General features: G+C 37.5%; 1 protein-coding gene across 13 annotated transcripts in view; it reads right to left on the bottom strand.

The window, feature by feature from the left end:
- Nucleotides 1-18,407, bottom strand: part of LOC109045073 (agrin-like) — a 243,045-nt gene that overhangs the window by 57,328 nt on the left and 167,310 nt on the right. For 9 of the 13 annotated variants that reach the window (XM_042751065.1, XM_042751070.1, XM_042751071.1 and 6 more), the window contains 3 exons: nt 12,187-12,408; nt 4,632-4,832; nt 3,816-4,016 (listed from right to left, as the gene is read on the bottom strand). In XM_042751065.1, the coding sequence (XP_042606999.1) occupies nt 3,816-4,016; nt 4,632-4,832; nt 12,187-12,408 (624 nt within the window). The remainder of the gene's footprint in view (nt 1-3,815; nt 4,017-4,631; nt 4,833-12,186; nt 12,409-18,407) is intronic. The other 4 variants (XM_042751067.1, XM_042751077.1, XM_042751078.1 and 1 more) reach the window with 1 other exon arrangement.

Genomic DNA, 18,407 nt, shown 5'->3' with positions numbered 1-18,407 from the left:
TCACACTTCACTTTTGGCACGCACACACAAACACACACCTTGTCTACTGCTCTCTTCCTCACTCTCTTTTTCATTTCTCCCCTTGAGAGTCAACATTCACATTCATCACAAGTTATACATCTACACACACACACACACACACACACACACACACACACACACACAAACACAAACCTTTTGCCTTCAAGATCGGCCGGATGGCTAGTTGTAGGATTGGGCAATATCTGAAATATTCACAATATCTACTTTTTCTTCAATGCAGTAGTAAGCCTATGGGCAAGACTTCTGGTTCATTATCTGCTATAGGTAAAAAACTAGAAGAATAACAACGTGCAGTAAACTGTTTGCACTACAAACCATTGTGTTCATAATTAAAGTAATACATTAAAATATTATGGTAAGACACACCAATTTTCAATATCAAACAGCAAAATTAATTGTTTTGTACAGTTAAAAACAGTTGGACATGGATGAGACCGGAAGCTAAACCTATAGAATTTCGAATTTACAAATGGCCACACCCATTTTTACGGCAAGAAAAAGGCGCATACAGTCAAATCAAAATATATTCAGACACCTTCAACATTTCTCACATTATCACAGTTTATTTGCTATAGTTTAGAAAATGGTAATAAATATGACAAGAACTCAGAGTTAAACTGTGTCAGAACAAATTCATCTTGATAATGTCAGATAACTTTGATAGAAAGGTATGTAATGAATTAGGTTGAATAGCTGTCAGCTAATTAGATAATACCAATTTAGGTCAACCGATTACCAAGCAATGCTTTATTTTGTTCAGACTGTGGTGTAAAAAGTTTGCATTAGCAATTAAAGAAAAACATGGTTAGGTCAAAGTGTCTGGATATTTTTTTGTAAATTGGTACATTTTTTAAAATCAATTTTACTGGGTTTTTTGGGTATAATATGTCACTCTTTACTTTATTTTCCTATCCTCACTTACATAGATGAACTATAGTGTCCTGCAACCCACTAGTAAAAAAATATTTTTGGACTGTGTGTGCAATGACTTCACAGGTGACTAAATTGAGGAAAACTGTAAATATTGTGACTTTTTTGTTTTATTTGATTTGATAAAGGGCATCATAAATTTTCACCCTTATTTACTCATTCTCATGATAATCCGAACCTGTATGACATTTTTTTTTTTTTTTTTTTATAAAAAATAACACTTTATATCAACATATTTAAAGACACACACACACAAAAACAAACACACAAAAAAAAATATATAAATAAAAAAAAAAAAAGACTAAAAAAAGTTACCTTTTTTAAAGCTATAAATCTCAGCCCTAGTTGGTTGTTTTCTGTTTACTTGTGATTTGTTTCCTGTAGATTGGCATTACTGAAAGACCTGGACAGTAGCTTAGAGTAATCGTAATGCTGCCAACATAAAGAGCAATAGGGCATCCTGACAGCCTGCAGAAGTTCTTTATGAGAAGATACTTGTGTGTAACGGATGACTGCACACTCTCTCCTGTTTGCCCTCTCCCAAACTCGCTTCCTGTGGGTGTACTGATGCTTTATATGCTATTATGTTGCTATTTCCAATGCATAATCCTATTTAGTAAACGTATATTCAATTAAAAGCGGCCCTCTGCCCCAAGGTGATGCTCGTTTCTCTCATATCGCTTTGTCTGTGTCTACAATGAGGCTGACTTCAGACTAGCAGAGTGTGAAATTAAACAGGTGATAAATTCACCACTATGGCCAGATGCAGGGAACACTGTCATTTTTCATTACCTCCAAATAAAAGAGTGAGCGAACACTGCCATTTCTTTCTTATGACTAATGAACATGCGTATTGAAGCCAGGTCTAAACAAATGAATAAACCATGTCTGTGTAAATAAACAGCCCCTCTGGCCCCTCTGTGAAAATGTTTTACTTTGACACTATATTTTGTGCCCACAACCGCAAAATCATACCAGCCATCACACAAATGGAGTGCGCTGTTTGAAATCTAAATGTAAGATAGACAAAAAAGCAACTTAAAAGCCCGTTCACTATTCTTCTAAATACAAAGGCCTGCCGGCTGATGCGTTTTAGCCGCTTCAGGGTTGCATCACTAGTCTAGAGAATAAATTGACAAAGCAGGTGTCACTGGCCTATGGGCAGGATCTATTGACTGGACCCAGATCCTGCAGCCTTTAACAGCAACTCCTCCACAGCTCACAGAGCTGGAAAGAAAGGTCTGATGAGACTTAGAGGGGAAAAATGTGTTATTGTTTATTTATTTTTACTGCCAAACAGCCTGCTGGGAATGACTTAAGTGAGATATTACATCAGGACTATACAGAAAAGTGGTAGAGTACATTATAGTTTATTATATACAAAGCTGGGTAGAGTACTTTGTAGATTAAATTGTAGTCTGTTACTGATTTCAAATTACATGACAAAAAATGTAGTTTGTAATGTAATCCATTGCATTAAACATTTTAGGTAATAAGACTACGTTTCGATTACTTTTAGATTACTTCTCATTTATAATTTTGAATTAAATAGGACAATCTTGTACCATATTGATATAAAAATACAAAGAGTAAGAAAATGTATTACTTTTGTTGTAATTAACAACATGAAGTGCATTAAACATTACGTTACATCAAGGTTTCCCAATTTATAATAACATGTCAAACTAAAGAAAATCAGATAAATAAATAAAAAACAAAAAATTAAAAAAAAAATAAAAACATAAAAAAAAAAACATTTTAAAATAACATAAATCAAGATAAAACACTTACTAAATATATATATATATATATATATATATATATATTATTTGTTTAGCTGTCATGTGACCATTAACCAATGTCAGAGAACCGTGAACATGCAAAAATTATACTTAATTATTCAAATATTTATTTTTAAATCTCAGGGATACTTTATGGGATAAATTGTCTGCAAAAAGCATTGCAGTCACAGATAAAAAAAAATTATAAGAGTGAAATCAGAATATAAAAATACAAGGAAAAATATAATGCACAAAATTAAAAAATTAACGCAAAGTTTTCAGAATTGCAAACAATGGTCACAGACTGAAAAATAAGCAAAAAAATAAATAAAACATGAATCGAAACTTTAAACACATTAAAAATCATATTGCACAAAACTGAAATATTAATGCAAAATTATTCAACTTGCACACAAAATCACATTTTCCTTTGATATATTTCTGTTTTTGTGCTCTCTGAAATTTTCTGCTCATATTTGTATTTTTTGTATACTTATGCTGCCTTTCACTTCGCTGCGGTTTCCACGTTTTGCACTTTCTAAATGTTGTGGTTAGAGTTTCATATAAATCAGGGTAGGTTTAAGCATCATCATTGGTCCACTAGTTCTAAATCGACAGCTCCTACTCTAGCCAATCAGTCCAAGAGGGGAGTTGATGTCACTTGAGTGTGCCTCATTAGCATATTTATGTGTGTCTGTGTATTATTGCGCATATATTGTGAATATTACATATATACATATGTACTATTAAATGTTAATACAAGTAGAAATCATCGTACCGACTATAACTGCATCAAAACCAGAATAAAACTGAATCTCAAACACTGACACAACAGGGACCTACGGCAAAAAGACAGAGAACACAAGGCGCATACTGATGCCTGCATTTCATGCTTCAAATATGATGGGTCACTAAGTGCAGTCGATGCAAGGAGGTTAAATTGGCCGCAATAAACTGTTTGGAGTGAATGCATTAACTCGGCTAGCCCCAAGTACAATTGAACAATAACAGGGAGTTCAGCTTCTCACTTATCTTATCGCATACATGAACACATAAACCCACCTTCATCACAGATGCCAGGTTTAGCCACCTCAATCTTCCTCTGTTTCTTGCAGGAGGCCAGCCGCAGCTCACAGTCATTGTTGTAGGTGTTGCCGTCGCTGCCGCACACAGGTTTCATCGGCTGACCCATGCACTGCTGACACTCACACTTGTTCTGCACGCACCGTGCTCCCCAGCTACACACAGTGCTGCCACAGGTTTCTGATCACACACACGCAACACGCACAAATCACAGGATATGATAGTTGAGACACAAAGAGACACAAGGAACACATTCACACCTCAATAAAGGCCTCCTGAAACTCCAAACACATTCACATGGGATTCTGCTACATAAAAACCACCACGTAAAATCATGTAGCATGCATAACATGATTTGGAAAGAGTGCTAAAACAGTTTCTTGTGTTTTGACAAGAAAACTGCACTGCAAAACATTTTCTTGATCAGTATTTTGTCTTGTTTTCTAGCATCACATAATTCAACGATTTAAAAAAAAAAAAAAACTAAAAACATATTTTGCTTGAAAAGTAAAACTTTATCTTGAATTAAATTTATTTTTTCTCTTAAATTGTCAATTTTCTTGCTTGAAGCATAATTCTGAAAAACATGGGATTTATGCATAAACAAACAAAAGATAGTTCAAGATACATCAGAAAAAGTAATATCTGTCACAATACTGTAAACTAAAGAAAGTTTTACTGGAAATCAAAACAAAAATACTACAGAAAATGATTTGTCTTGCAGCAAACGCAGACTGATGAGTGAACATGTATGAAGGTGATGGATGAACTGATTGTTGTTTTTCCTGTACTCACTGCATTCTCCATGGGCCACCACTCTGAGTTCCAACTGCTTAGTGCAGGCTTCCACGTTCAGCTTGCACTCGTTCTCGTACGTCATCCCATCACTGCCGCACACAGGCTGCCGTGTTTCCAAACACCCTTTGGGGCACACGCACCGGCCAGTCTGAGTGTCGCAGATCGCGCCAAATGAGCAGTTGGTGCAGGACTCATCTGCTGAAAAGGAAGTATGACGTCAACGGAGAGATTCAGGCTACAGATTCACACCATCGCTCACTAGGATCAGCCTCAGCTGCCTGGCCGCCTGTCCGCTTTATTAAAATCTCTCTGCAAAGTCTAGGCTAAAGCATCCTTCGATTGTGCAGATGGGAGCAACACTGCTCTGTTTACATGAAGGCACAGCAGAGCATCTTATAACGTCATCCATTTCAACTGATGTTGTGCCTTCGGGCACAGTTACAGCTCCCATGACATGACATTGCATTTAATTAACCACATGTAAATATTTACTGAGGAAAACCCCCAAATGGGTGTTCCGGGTGGGGGTGGGGGGGTGTCCAAAAACCAAACATTAAATTAATTAAACAACATATACATAAATCAATCCAGGGGTGTCCAAAAACCAGTCAGTATCTGGTGTGATCACCATTTGCCTCACGCAGTGCAACACATCTCCTTTGCATAGAGTTGATCAGGTTATTGATTGTGGCCTGTGGAATGTTGGTCCACTCCTCTTCAATCGCTGTGTGAAGTTGCTGGATATTGGCACAACAATGGGCCTCAGAATCTCGTCACGCTATCTCTGTGCATTCAAAATGCCATCAATAAAATGCACCTGTGTTCGTTGTCCATAACATACACCTGCCCATACCATAACCCCACCGCCTCCATGTACCGCTCCCCTCCCCTCCCCTCCCCTCTGCAACTGATTGTTGCAGCAGCTTTCCGGGTGGTCTCAGACGATCTTGGAGGTGAAGATGCTGGATGTGGAGGTCCTGGGCTGCTGTGGTTACAAGTGGTCTGCGGTTGTGAGGTCAGTTGGATGTACTGCCAAATTCTCTGAAATGCCTTGGTGATGGCTTATGGTAGAGAAATGAACATTCAATTCACGGGCAACAGCTCTTTTGGACATTTCTGCAGTTAGCTTGCCATTTGCATGCTCCCTCAAAACTTGCAACATCTGTGGCATTGTGCTGTGTGATAAAGCTGCACATTTTAGAGTGGCCTTTTATTGTGGCCAGCCTAAGGCACACCTGTGCAATAATCATGCTGTCTAATCAGCATCTTGATATGCCACACCTGTGAGGTGGATGGATTTTCTCGGCAAAGGAGAAGTGCTCACTAACACAGATTTAGACAGATTTGTGAACAATATTTGAGAGAAATAGGCCTTTTATGTACATAGAAAAAGTCTTAGATCTTTGAGTTCAGATCAAGAAAAATGGGGGCAAAACAAAAGTGTTGCGTTTATAATTTTTTCTCAGTATATATATATATATATATATATATATATATATATATATATATATATATATATACACACACACATGTTTATAACGTAGCTATCCTTAAATGAAAACAATCTGCAAAGTTGTTAATCAAAAAAGTGCATGATAAATAAAGATATTGTCTCTCAAAAGAGAGAGTTGGTTCTGAATCGCCGTAACGAGGTGTTATATTTTCGACTCTTTTGCCTGTTACTGGTGTACGTCACTGGGTAACACATTTGCATAATCCCCGCCTGCCCACGAAATACAACTCTGCCCACAAACACTTTTGCTATTAGTGCATTTACATCATGTTGAGAAGACGCGGTGTTCAAGGATACCACAGAAATACAATTCGAGCCTTTTGTTGTGTGCTTGTCATTTTATCAAGAACTGCTTCTCTAATCTGGGCTTTTATCTTCGTTGGCTTCTAATCTTCTTAATTTGAACTTACAAGCTCTCTGAACCATGACCTGTAAGTAGTACAATTGATACGTTAGGTGTTCATTTTCAATTGAGTGCTCAAAATATAATTATTTTGTGCCAATATGTGATGTATACCTAGTGCAGCTTTAGGTTTCCAGGTAAAGCACGATATTACTGTCTTACCGAAGTAGTTCCAAAAATTCGCAGTGAACCTAAGAATATGTTGATTATTATAGACTGACGTTGTTCTAATTACATTGTTTAATAATAAAGAATGTAGTGTAGCACACAGACTTTATAATAATTGTGAAACTGCTGTTTACTGTGCTGCACTGGCAGTTACAGAGTTAATGCGGGAGAGATGAGTGATTTCGGCTGGTGCTCCTGTGATACAACTGTTCTGCGTTCTGATTAAAAGTTAAGACCAAGCGTCTTTTGTCTGTCATTCTTCAAACATTACAGTAGACATATTTTGGTTTACAAACTGTATTGTTTAATCAGTTAGTCACGTTAGCACTCGGCTAACGTATCAACCTAGTGTTCACAGTTTAGCAGCTAAACTTTAGCTGTGGGCACGATTCACTTGCATGAGTGTTTTTGTATTTTATGTCATTATAAGAACGGATTGACTATATTATTGTTTTATGTAAAGGTGCTTTGTCAATGGTAGCGCTGGCTCAAGGACTCATCTCTGTGCCAATCACAACAGGTTTGGCCAGCTGACCAATCAGAGCAGAGTAGGCTTGAGGAAGGGAGGGGCTTTCTCCGAACTTGCTTGAAACGAATCATTTCCTAATCATTGGCAAATGACTCTAATATTAAATGTATATTCTGAGAAAATTACAATGTTTTCTGACCTTAGATGCATTTAAACCTGATGTAGGGGACTCCAATACAATACTGGCATTACATAATTTTTTTTGTGTGTGCTTTTACAAGAGAAAAAATATATATATTTATATATGCAATTGAAAATCACATATGATTGAATACAATCATATTACATATAAAATATATGGCATTCATTACATAATTTTTTTTGTGTGTGCTTTTAAAAAATATATATATCATTGTTACATTTATGTAATTAAAATCACATATTATTAAACACAATTATATTACATATAATAATTGCATTTAATATATTTTATATTAATAAATTACATACTGTATTATATATGAAATTTATTATTAATTTTACATTTATATTTAATATGACATTTGATTAAATTTTATTCATTTCTTATTTATACTTATTTATAATTATATTAATATTACATTTATATATTAAGAAATGTTAGATATATTATATATTATAAAATTATTACATAAAATTAAAAATGTAAAATAATTATTATTAATATGAAACAATTAATAATATTAAACTTAAGTAAATTTTTGATATTAATTGGAATATCATGCAATTCAATTATCAACTGAAGATATAAAATCGTTCTAGTACTATTTATTTGCATATTACACAATTAATATACGGGTCAGAGAGTGTGATTAAGGGTTTTAGTGTGTGTGTTTTTTTTAATTAATCACAGTTAAGGTGTTAAATTGACATCCCTAGTTCTCAGATATCTTGCTATGATTACCGAGAGCCCAGTTAATCAGTAAAACCAAATGTGGTTCCAACTGGGAGAGAGGGAGGGAGGGAGCATGGCCGATGACAATTACACCTGGGGGATTGTATTAGAGCAACTGCTATCACATTCAATTAGTGCTGGGGTAATAACAGCACCTGATTTAGTGTTAATGGAGAGAAGTCCTCATGCATAAATCTCTCGTCTCTCTTCTACCAACCTGTTTATTGCACATTAATAAAGTGACCTCACCTCCGCTCAGGATCTGCGCTCAGTCAACCTCAGGGACTGTGCTCGGCCGTCTTATTAAAAGCAGCTGCAGCATGCTACCCAGCGGCCGCCCAAGAGCGCTTCGTCGTGACAGTCCAATGCAGCCCAATAAATCACATTCTCATGGCTGCTGGTATCCTCCTTTATCAGTATGTGTGATAAAGGCATTTCTTTATCAGTTGCAACATGTTTCCATGCTTTCCTGGCCTCGGCAGAGGGGAGCGCAATAGATACGGTAGTCGGTTACATATAAACAGTGATCCAGCATACAGAGCTGGACCCGAGATACGAGTACAGACACAGGCCATTATGGCAGAGCTTAGCCTTATGGGAAACAAGAAGAAATTCTGTCCATTCAGGCCCAGAAATGAAAATTGTGCCATCATTTACTCACCCTCATGTCATTCAAAACTTGTATGACGCTCTTTCTTATTCGAAGCACAAAGAATTATTTTTAATAATCTTTCTCTCTTTTGTATGCAGTTACAATGAATGGGGACTAGAGCTTTCAAGCTTCAAGAAGAGCACAAAAGCACCACAAAAGTATCATAAAGGTATAAAAAAAAGGTTTGTACCATTTGGGTGTCAAATATGTGTCTTCATACTGCAGCTTTGTGTTGAAAAAGACTGAATTTTAAGTTATTGTAGAGTCATTGAATCATTGAGAACTGAATCAGCTTGATATGCGAACTAATCATTCGGATTGGATAAATCAATTCAGAATGTCATCACTACTTCTGTAATTTATGTTTTTCTAAGGTTATTGCAGTAAAATGTCAACTTTCATTCAATATGTTACTTGCTTATTGTCATTAATTGTGAAAAACCACCAATTTCTTAGTTAAAATTATTTCTACATCTAACTTTTTTCAGTTTAGGAAAGCTAGAATGAGTGTTTTCAGAATTTTTATTGTTGTTGTTGTTTTGGTGAATAATGGTTCAAATGTTCAGAATTCAATTCCATTATAATAAAAAGTGGATTTTCTTAAAAAGAAGAAAAAAAAAGACTTAATGGAGCATATTTTACAAGAAAACTCTATTTCAGTCTTTCCACTTAGAAACTTCAGCTTTAATTCAATGTTATTTGCCTTTTGTCATTAATTGTGAAATACTACCAATTTCTGAGCAAAAATTGTTTCTACGTCAAACTTTTTCTAGGAAAGCTAGAATGGGTGTTTTCAGAACTTCTATATATAATGGTTTAAATGTTCAGAATTCAGTTTCATTCTAATGAAAAAGTGTTTTTTCTTCACAAAAAAAAAAAAAAAGTCATACAGGTTTGGTGATGACAAAAGTTTCATTTTTGGGTGAACAATTCCTCTAAAGGTGAGTGGTAAACTGCTCTCTTTTGCCCAGAGAAAGGAAGGAACATTGTTAATGTCAGGTACAGAACAGCAGTTTTTGTGAACAGCCGTAAAAACTCCCTGGCGATTGGTGCTTGGGCAAGGGCACCGGCTCTATTAGTCTGCTCCATCTCCTCCTAGTTTTTATTTACTGCCCTCTCACTCCTTCCACAGCCTGATGATTTTTCTTCTGCTTCCAGCTCAGTGTCTTGCAGGTAACCTATGTTCCCCAACTGTTGCCAGTAACATTTCAATCACCAGTAAAAAGTGCATATTTGCTGCTGACTCGTTGGCTGTTCTTTCATTTCCTTGGATATAAACATATACGTATTGGTTCTCAGAGGGGCAGATTTCAAATACTTCATTACAACGGCATGCTTTCCTGTAGCTGCGCGACAAGGTCAGCTGCCACTCAAATGTGATGGAAAAAAATCAGAATAATAAACAACTTCAGTCAAATCTCTATCAGACTGCACCTGAACTATAAAGATAAGGGCATTTATGAGTCTCCCCTCTATACGGAGTGAAGAAAATGAAATGAAATTTGGCCACGAGCACATCGTACACCCACTCATGTGGGTGCATTGCTACCAACAGTGACCCACATACATGCTTTCGTGAACAAATACACACAAACACAGCTGGGGTCTTAGTGAGGCAGAGGCTGTGGTCTGAATGGGCCTGGATAATTAACGGTGATAATAATAGAATTCACTTGGTGGAGAGTGTGGCTGTGTACACAGCACTAAATGAACAACATTTCCTTCTGTACGGTTAGCTGTTTGCAGCCGCTTTTTATTGCCCCTTTCCACTGACACCTGCTCCAGTGAGGGGCCGGACCCATCAACATTGATGTGATGCTGTAATGGGTGGATTTTTTTCAAACTACAATGATTATTTCCAGCTGGAAAAACCAGGTCAATCATGTTCAGGGTGGTTAAGCTTGTTTATGGAATACCACAGCTGGTTAAAAGATGGTCTATCATCTCTACATTGCTTGTCCAACATGATCTAGCAGGTCTAAACCAGTCACACAATTTTGCAGTTCAGCTGATTAACCATCTAGACTGGACCAAACAAAACTGGACCAGGTATCAACCACCGCAGTTTTTACATGATTCGTTTTCAGTCGTTTCTCAATGAATCAATAAACTGTAAACATTTTAATACATTTGATAAAGCTTGTAAAATGAAATTAAATATTTGCATAATTTACTAATTTCTAATTATATATGGGGTTCCAATGATTGATTTTAAGTATTTATAAATATACAGTATATACAAATAAAAAGCAAGGGGGACACACTCTATTTTAAGGTCTGATTCTTGCTATTAACTAGCCACTATTAACTATGACTTTTACCTCAAACTGCTAATTTGCTGCTTTTTAATATTTAATAGTTAGTGAGGTAGTTGTTAAGTTTTATTGGGTAGGATTAGGAATGTAGAACAAATAAACACACAATATGATAATAACAAGCAAAAAAAAACAAACAATATAATAATTAAAAACTTATTACTAATAGAATATCAGATTCTAAAGTGTTACCATTATCTCTTATTTACAGGTTTTCTATGATTGTGGAAAGCCTGTTATTACCGTCTACACATAGAACATCAAGCTTGCCATTCCAAAACAAATCTGTCAAGCTCAAGCATTTCTAAATGTTTCCTCTGTTTCTAGTCCTGAATCATCATGAAAACTGACTTGTTTGGCCCCAACCAAACCTGATTCTGTGGGTTAAATCTCTGTGGGTAGTTAAGCTCATGTTCCAGAAGCCTGTGAGGAGAGAGATATCACTCTCATTTGTCATTTGCTATCTGGCAACATATATAGCATGATAGGCGGCGCTGCAATAAAGGGCAACCGTGGCCTATAGCGATCTGAGATGAATTCTACCACTACCAAATGACCCCCGGCATCCATTTCGAACTCTTCACTGGATGCACAGCCAATACACACACATGTATAAACTGCAAACACATGACACTTCTGTCGACACAATAGCTCCACCTCATTCTCTCTGAACCTAAGCCGACAGTGAAAGGGACTGGCTTTACAAAGGGCTCCAAGTTTAACAGAAAAAGCACCCTTAATATTCCCCTCCTAAGCACAAAGACAGCCATCGAAAATGATTTACAAGCCTTTTGTGAAGAACACACATAAACATGCATTTGTTTGGAGGGCAAGCAGGCCTCTGCAGACTTATCTGGAGCGCGCTTACAAAAGCCAGACAAAAAACCCATGACTCATGCAAACAATTACTGTGAAGGATGCTGCCCTCTTTAATTCTAACTTAAGTGCATCGTTTCAAAAAAAGGTTGCGGAGGAGGAAAATTACAGTCCTCTCTCGAAATATCGGTGGAGTGCTTAAGTGCAGGGGGTGGACGGAGATGAAAGGCAGTGAGGGAGTGAGTGGCATCAATGTGTGTGTGTGTATGTGTGTGGACTCACCACATGGTCCTTTGTGCTGCATCTGTATCTTTTTCTGAAGGGCACATCCCATGGCCTTCATTTGGCATGAGCTGCTGTAAGTGTGCCCGTCGCTGCCACAAACAGGGTCTTGGTCCTGTGGACATGCGTCTGAGCATTCGCATACAGGCTCGCTGTTCTTAACCACGCACACAGCTCCGAACTCGCAGGTCTTCTTCAGGCAGGGGCTCTCCAGGTTAAGATCTGCCCCAAAAAGCAAATAAACAAGTTATCATTCTACATGATGATGATGGTAAGGACAAGGAGGAAGGGAAAGAGTTAATGTTGCTAAATTCAGATGTCATTCCACTTCCAAGTGCTCAATCAGGATTCTCTACACATTGTGTTTTGACTATTACAAGATTGACATCCGGATCCTGCATTTAAATCTCCACCATCCATGTTCCACATTTACACCTGTGAGACACCAAAATGCTGCTATGATTATCTCTATATCAAACATTTTGGGATTTGGAGTGACTCCAGTTTTCTGTTCACACACAATAATTTAATGTATTCAATCCTGCATTTGAACACAGTTTTCGTACCCATAACCACTGCAGTGTGCATGTGAAATATCATTCCTCTTTTTCACCTGTGAGACACCAAACTGTTGCTATGATTATCTCCATAGCAAACATTTAAGGATCTGGAGTGACTCAAGTTTTCTGTTCACACATGGTAAAATAATTTAACGGATTCACGCTTGCTTTTCATTTTGGTTTTCACATCCATAACCACTGCAGTGTGCATGTGAAATGTCATTCCTTTTACACCTGTGAGACACCAAACCGTTGCTATGATTCTCTCTATGTCAAAAATGTCAGTTTTGAAGTGACTCCAGTTTTCTGTTCACATACAGTAGAATAATTTAATAGATCTACTCCTGTATTTAAAAGTGGATTTCACACCCATAACCACTGCAGTGGGTATGTGACCTGTTTTATTAGAAATAGTTGATTTTGGACACAAAACACAACCTTTTTTTCCAACCCATAACACCTGATGGTCTGAGAAAATGTTCTACGAACTGCTTGCTAAACAGATATGCACTCTGACTCTGCAGCTGTAAACATGCAGCCCATTAGAGCATCCAATCAGAACACTAACTACTCACATCTGATTTCATGCATCACTAACCAAGCCTCCCTCAACTACAGACAGAAGGCAAAAAAAAAAATACAGACAAGTAAAACACAAAGCATCATCCCAGAAAAGGGAGAGCTCTAGTTAATAATTTAGTGTGCTGGGCTACAGCACTGATATGAAATATGAACATGAAAGAGAGTAGCTGGGACTCTCAGCGGTACCACAGTAGTTCCACAGTAAGTTCATTAACTGCTGCAGTTAGTAGACAGAGGGCCGAGGGACAGTGGGACTGAGCACAAGCCCTGTTTTTGATGCCAACACAGAGGGAAAGAGAAAGAGGAGAAGGAGAAAGAAGAAGTGGGTCAGCGTTGAACCAGCACAGCTCACCGTCCTCTAGAGGAGAACCTTTCGTCACCAAATAAGGCTTTATTTCGCCCAATCAGGAGGAATTTTAATAAAAAAGGTAAAAAATTAATGCACAAAAAGATGGAGGAGGTTTCTAGAGGAGATTCTGTAAAATCACTGACCCTCATTTTCATTCCAAACCTGAGTTATGTTCTTTCTTCTGTATAAAACAAAAGCAGATGTTGAGCAGAATGTTCACGCTGCTCTTTTCCATAAATTGGAGTTTGAACAATGTACCTGTGAACACTGTGCCTAAAATCTTTTTTGTGTTGTACAGAAAGTCAAACAGATTTGGCATGACATGAGAATGAGTAAATTTTGATATTATTATTATTATTATTATTATTATTATTTTAGTTTAACTGTTTTTATAAACAAATGCACAATGTGCTGCACATTTGTATGCTTGGGCTCCATAGCTAAGGGTTGAGAAATACTAGGAGTAAACGTGATGTGTTTGCACTTTCACACTAAGATTAAAGACATGTCAAAATAAAGGGCAGCCCTTCAGGCACACTCAGTATTGTGTGAGAGGTAAAATGACAGGGTGATGGCAAATGTTTGCAGGTGCATGCTGGTTGGCGTATGTGAGTGTGTGTGTGCATAGAAGATTACATGTTTTTGACTGTTTGTTTGTGAGTACGTCTTTGGACATGTATGTACATATAAATGAGAACCCCTCCATCTTCAGTGTTTATTTTAAGAGTGTGTGTGTGTGTGTGTGTGTGTGTGTATGTGTGTGTGTGCCCCTACCCGTGCTATACACGGTGTTGTCACCACAGTAATTTATTCCTGGATTAGATGCTATCGTTTCCAAATAATATTACAGACACTCAGATACATTTAATATCGCACACAAACAGCTATCATACCGCCTTCAGATAAATCAAATACGTCCCTCTCCGTAAAAATTACTTTCTTTTCCAATATGATATGAACAAATAAGAACAAAATAATGAAAAAAAAAATTAACACCACTGAGCTTCTTGAAGGCAGAAGAGATTTGCTGTGTTCCAAAGCACACTGAGCTGCTTAAAGAGGCTGCATTTTCAAGAATGCTAGTTAAGGGCAATATGATTTGAAAAAAAAAAAAAAAAAATCTAATTATGATTTTTCTAATAAAAAATGCAATTAAAAAACAAACAAACAAATTGTGCCAGGTTTGTTAGTGCCTCTTATGAAAATTAATTTGTTGTTACCATAGTTTAACTATAGCAACCATGGTTCTTCAGGTTTATATGTAGCAAAACCATGCTTAATTTTCATCAGGTTTGTTTGTAGGGCTGCATAATTTGACCAATTTTTTATAATGAATGAACAGTAATAGAGAAAGAGTAGTTAGATACCTAGTTTCAATGAAATTCTAGTCAGTCCTAGAATGCATTTCAACAAGCTATAAGTAAAGATTAAATAAATACATGATGACAATGTTGATAATAAACTTAATTTTAGTCAATACTGATAACAAAAATAGTTATATATAATAGTGTATATATGTAATAGTGTAAATAAAAATCAACAATTTGGCTACAAATTTGTGAGTGCTAAGCATTTATTACACAGTGTTAGCTTAGCAGCATCCTAACAAAAACTGTATTGAAATTGTCATGTGGCGCTATTGCTATGGTGCACATACTATGTGAAAAGTTTTTAACTGGTTACTAACAAGATTCCATGGCAGTTAAGATGTTGTCTTAGAAGGCAACTGACTATGTAGACAGATGGCAGCTCATTAGGCTTAGCACTATCAAACAGAGCTAAAGACTTAGCCTGTGTGTTAAATATTACTTAGCAAGAGTGACACTCAGACAGTCTCATGTCTTTAGTAAACTGCAAGAGACCGGGGAGAAAGATTTGAATGTAACCCTTCTCTAACCTTTTCCTGGCACTCACCTATTGTATAAACCCGCCTCACATCTGAAGGCGGCAACCAGGGAGAAGCGCATATCAAACACACATGAAGCACAGCGTGCATCAAAAGACCATGATTATTTCTCCATAGCATGATTTTCATGACAGAACTCAAGCGGTGCCACACACACATCGCTTTTAAACCCACACATGCAACTGCTCGGCTAAGCCAATGAAAATAAAAACAGAAGTGGGAAGTAAGCAGGTTACCTTCCCGACTGCTGTGTTCCTGTGCCAATCTAAAAGTGTCCTACAGAAGAAGCTCCTCTAAGAGAACGTTTCCGGCTATTGATTTCTCTGTTGAGAACGAGAGCTTAAAATACGTCTTGAACTGGCAAGTAACTGTGTAAACAGTGGATCAGTGCCTAATTTCACAGGCCTTGAAAGCGGGCTTTTCCTCCAGATCTTCTCTCCCAGCGTCTCTCCATCTGTGCCTTCTAAGCGCCCGGCTGGAGGACAACGAGATCAGTCTCATCAGTAAAGCCCTCATGGCCTTCAAAACGCTTCAGTGACCCATTTCCTAAGGCACGGATCTTAAAACCCGAACTGCAGCCTTCGATAATGCTTTGCCCCATGCAACCAAAGATGAAAGAATCACTCTCCTTTTTAAAAAAAGAATACAAAAAAAGTGGATATGAAAAGAAACCTTCAATTGTGAAGTTTCTCATTTTCAGTTTTTCGTTTCTAGGGGATGGGGATAAAATCTTGCAATTTAATAAGTCAGAGAAAGTTCTCTGAGAAATAATGTTACATGCAGCCACGATTACATACTTCATAAAAAAAAGCAGCTTGGCTTTGGTTATTGAGATGGCTTGCATATTCTCTCAGTAAAAAATGAGCCCTTTTCGGAGCCTCTTTGAAATAGTGGGCTGCCATCCCCGAGGCCTGTGCTGCTGTGCCAGTCTTCAAGGACTCCAGCTGTAAGCTGGATGACAGCCATATGCCTCGACGGGACTGCCACTGGGACATGATGCACGTAGAAAGGAGCGCATTTGAAGTTTTTTTCAGAGGTTAACGTATGTAAAAGAAAGAAAAGCTGCGTAAGCGACGTTGGAAAGTGGTGGAGGATGTTAATTAGGAGCCTGTGTGTGGAAAAGCGGGTCTAATAATGAGAAGGTGTGAAGAAATAGTGGGACTCGGAAGAGATGCGTAATTGCCTGAGAAACAGGCCTGAGAATCTCCGCACACCTCCGACCCCTGCAGTGTTATATAATATGCGTGATGGGGCTCTGCCTCCTGCTCTACATCCAGACTGCAATTTTGTATTATATTATGCATTCGTTCTAGTGGCGATTAATTACTGCTGCCACTGAAACATGATGTTAAGGACTATTAGCACATAGTATGAGATTCTCCTATTGAGACGGCTTCCCTACATGCTTTATCCCGACACGTCACCCACCCAAGGGACACTCCCACTCACATCTCACCACTGTTGTGTGCTATTTAAAGTGCAGGTCTCTTGAGCCAATGAAGATTTCTTTAACTTGGTTTGCAGGGCTGTCAGAACGCAGACAGTCAGCCAACACTCACTTCAGGGGGTCCGGTAAGCTCCTTCAGCTCAAAGTTAGTGAGTTTAGCACAGTGTGAACGCAGAGAATTATTCCTACGATCTGCTGTATGCACGCTCATGCATATGGAGATCTCCAGCCCTCGTATCAGGATTACAGGGCGTGCGCGAATCGTGATACAAATAGTCGCATGAGCGTCTCCTCCAACTCTCAGCTCCCTCACACCTTGCCAATACAAGAGGAGTTTGCGAGTTTCGGCAAGCTGTGCGCGTCTCACTTTATGTGCGTCTGCATATCAGAAGCAACGACTTCCCCCGCCACGTCCCCCTCGGTTCTGTCTTTCTCTCTTTCGTTCCCTACCTTCCCCTTCAGCTTGAGGGGAAACATTTATAAGCGTGTAGGAGAAGGTGCAAGGAAAAGGGAGAGAAGAAAATATTAGCATGACACAAGCAGAAATCCCCCCAGAGGCGGTGTTTGGTTTCTGAAGGAGTACTTATCACCAAACAATGGCTTCAAGGGCGTAGAAACATTCTCCCCACGCATTCAGAATTTAACCAAGGAACTAATTCCGTTGCCCTCCCCGCACCGCAAGGGAGGAAACGGATGAGGTGAGACACCGTGAAACTGGACAAGCAAGAGGAGCGGAAGAGAGAGAACAGGAGACAAAGAGAGGGAGAGAGAAGGGAGGACAAAATAAACCACACAAATTAGATTAGCTTGCTATCTAATGCTGGACACACTGAAAATAGAGAGGGATGGTGAAATTCTGAACTTAGGAATTGGCTTTCAGTTTATGAGTGTGAATTTGAATTGAACTGGCTGCATCGTAAAGGATTTTGAATTGAAATTTGATTAGGAATGAAAGGAAGAGAAATACTTAACTGCAATTCAAAGAAAATCAACAAACAAATCACATTACTAAAATAGCTAATAATTGACTAATTGTTAATATAAAAATATATAGTTATTACTAATTATATTTATGATAAATCATAATTTATTTCATTATTTATAAATGTATATAATTATAACTAGATTTATAAATATTATAAATTACAAATATCTATTCCAACACCATGGCCAATACAATTAGGCAATTCATTAAAATAATAAGAATATTGACAAATAAATAAATAAATAAATAAATAATATATTACAAAAATTATATATATTATCCTATAAGTTTATGCATAATAAAAAAAAAGAAAAAAAAAAGAAATTCATTTAATTTTGAGACTACTTCTTTAAATTCAAATTACAATTCTGCACCTAGTTTGGTACCTCAAT

This window comes from Cyprinus carpio, chromosome B23, assembly GCF_018340385.1.
Source record: "Cyprinus carpio isolate SPL01 chromosome B23, ASM1834038v1, whole genome shotgun sequence".
Taxonomy (NCBI): Eukaryota; Metazoa; Chordata; class Actinopteri; order Cypriniformes; family Cyprinidae; genus Cyprinus; species Cyprinus carpio.
This window is presented reverse-complemented; position numbering and strand designations above follow the sequence as displayed.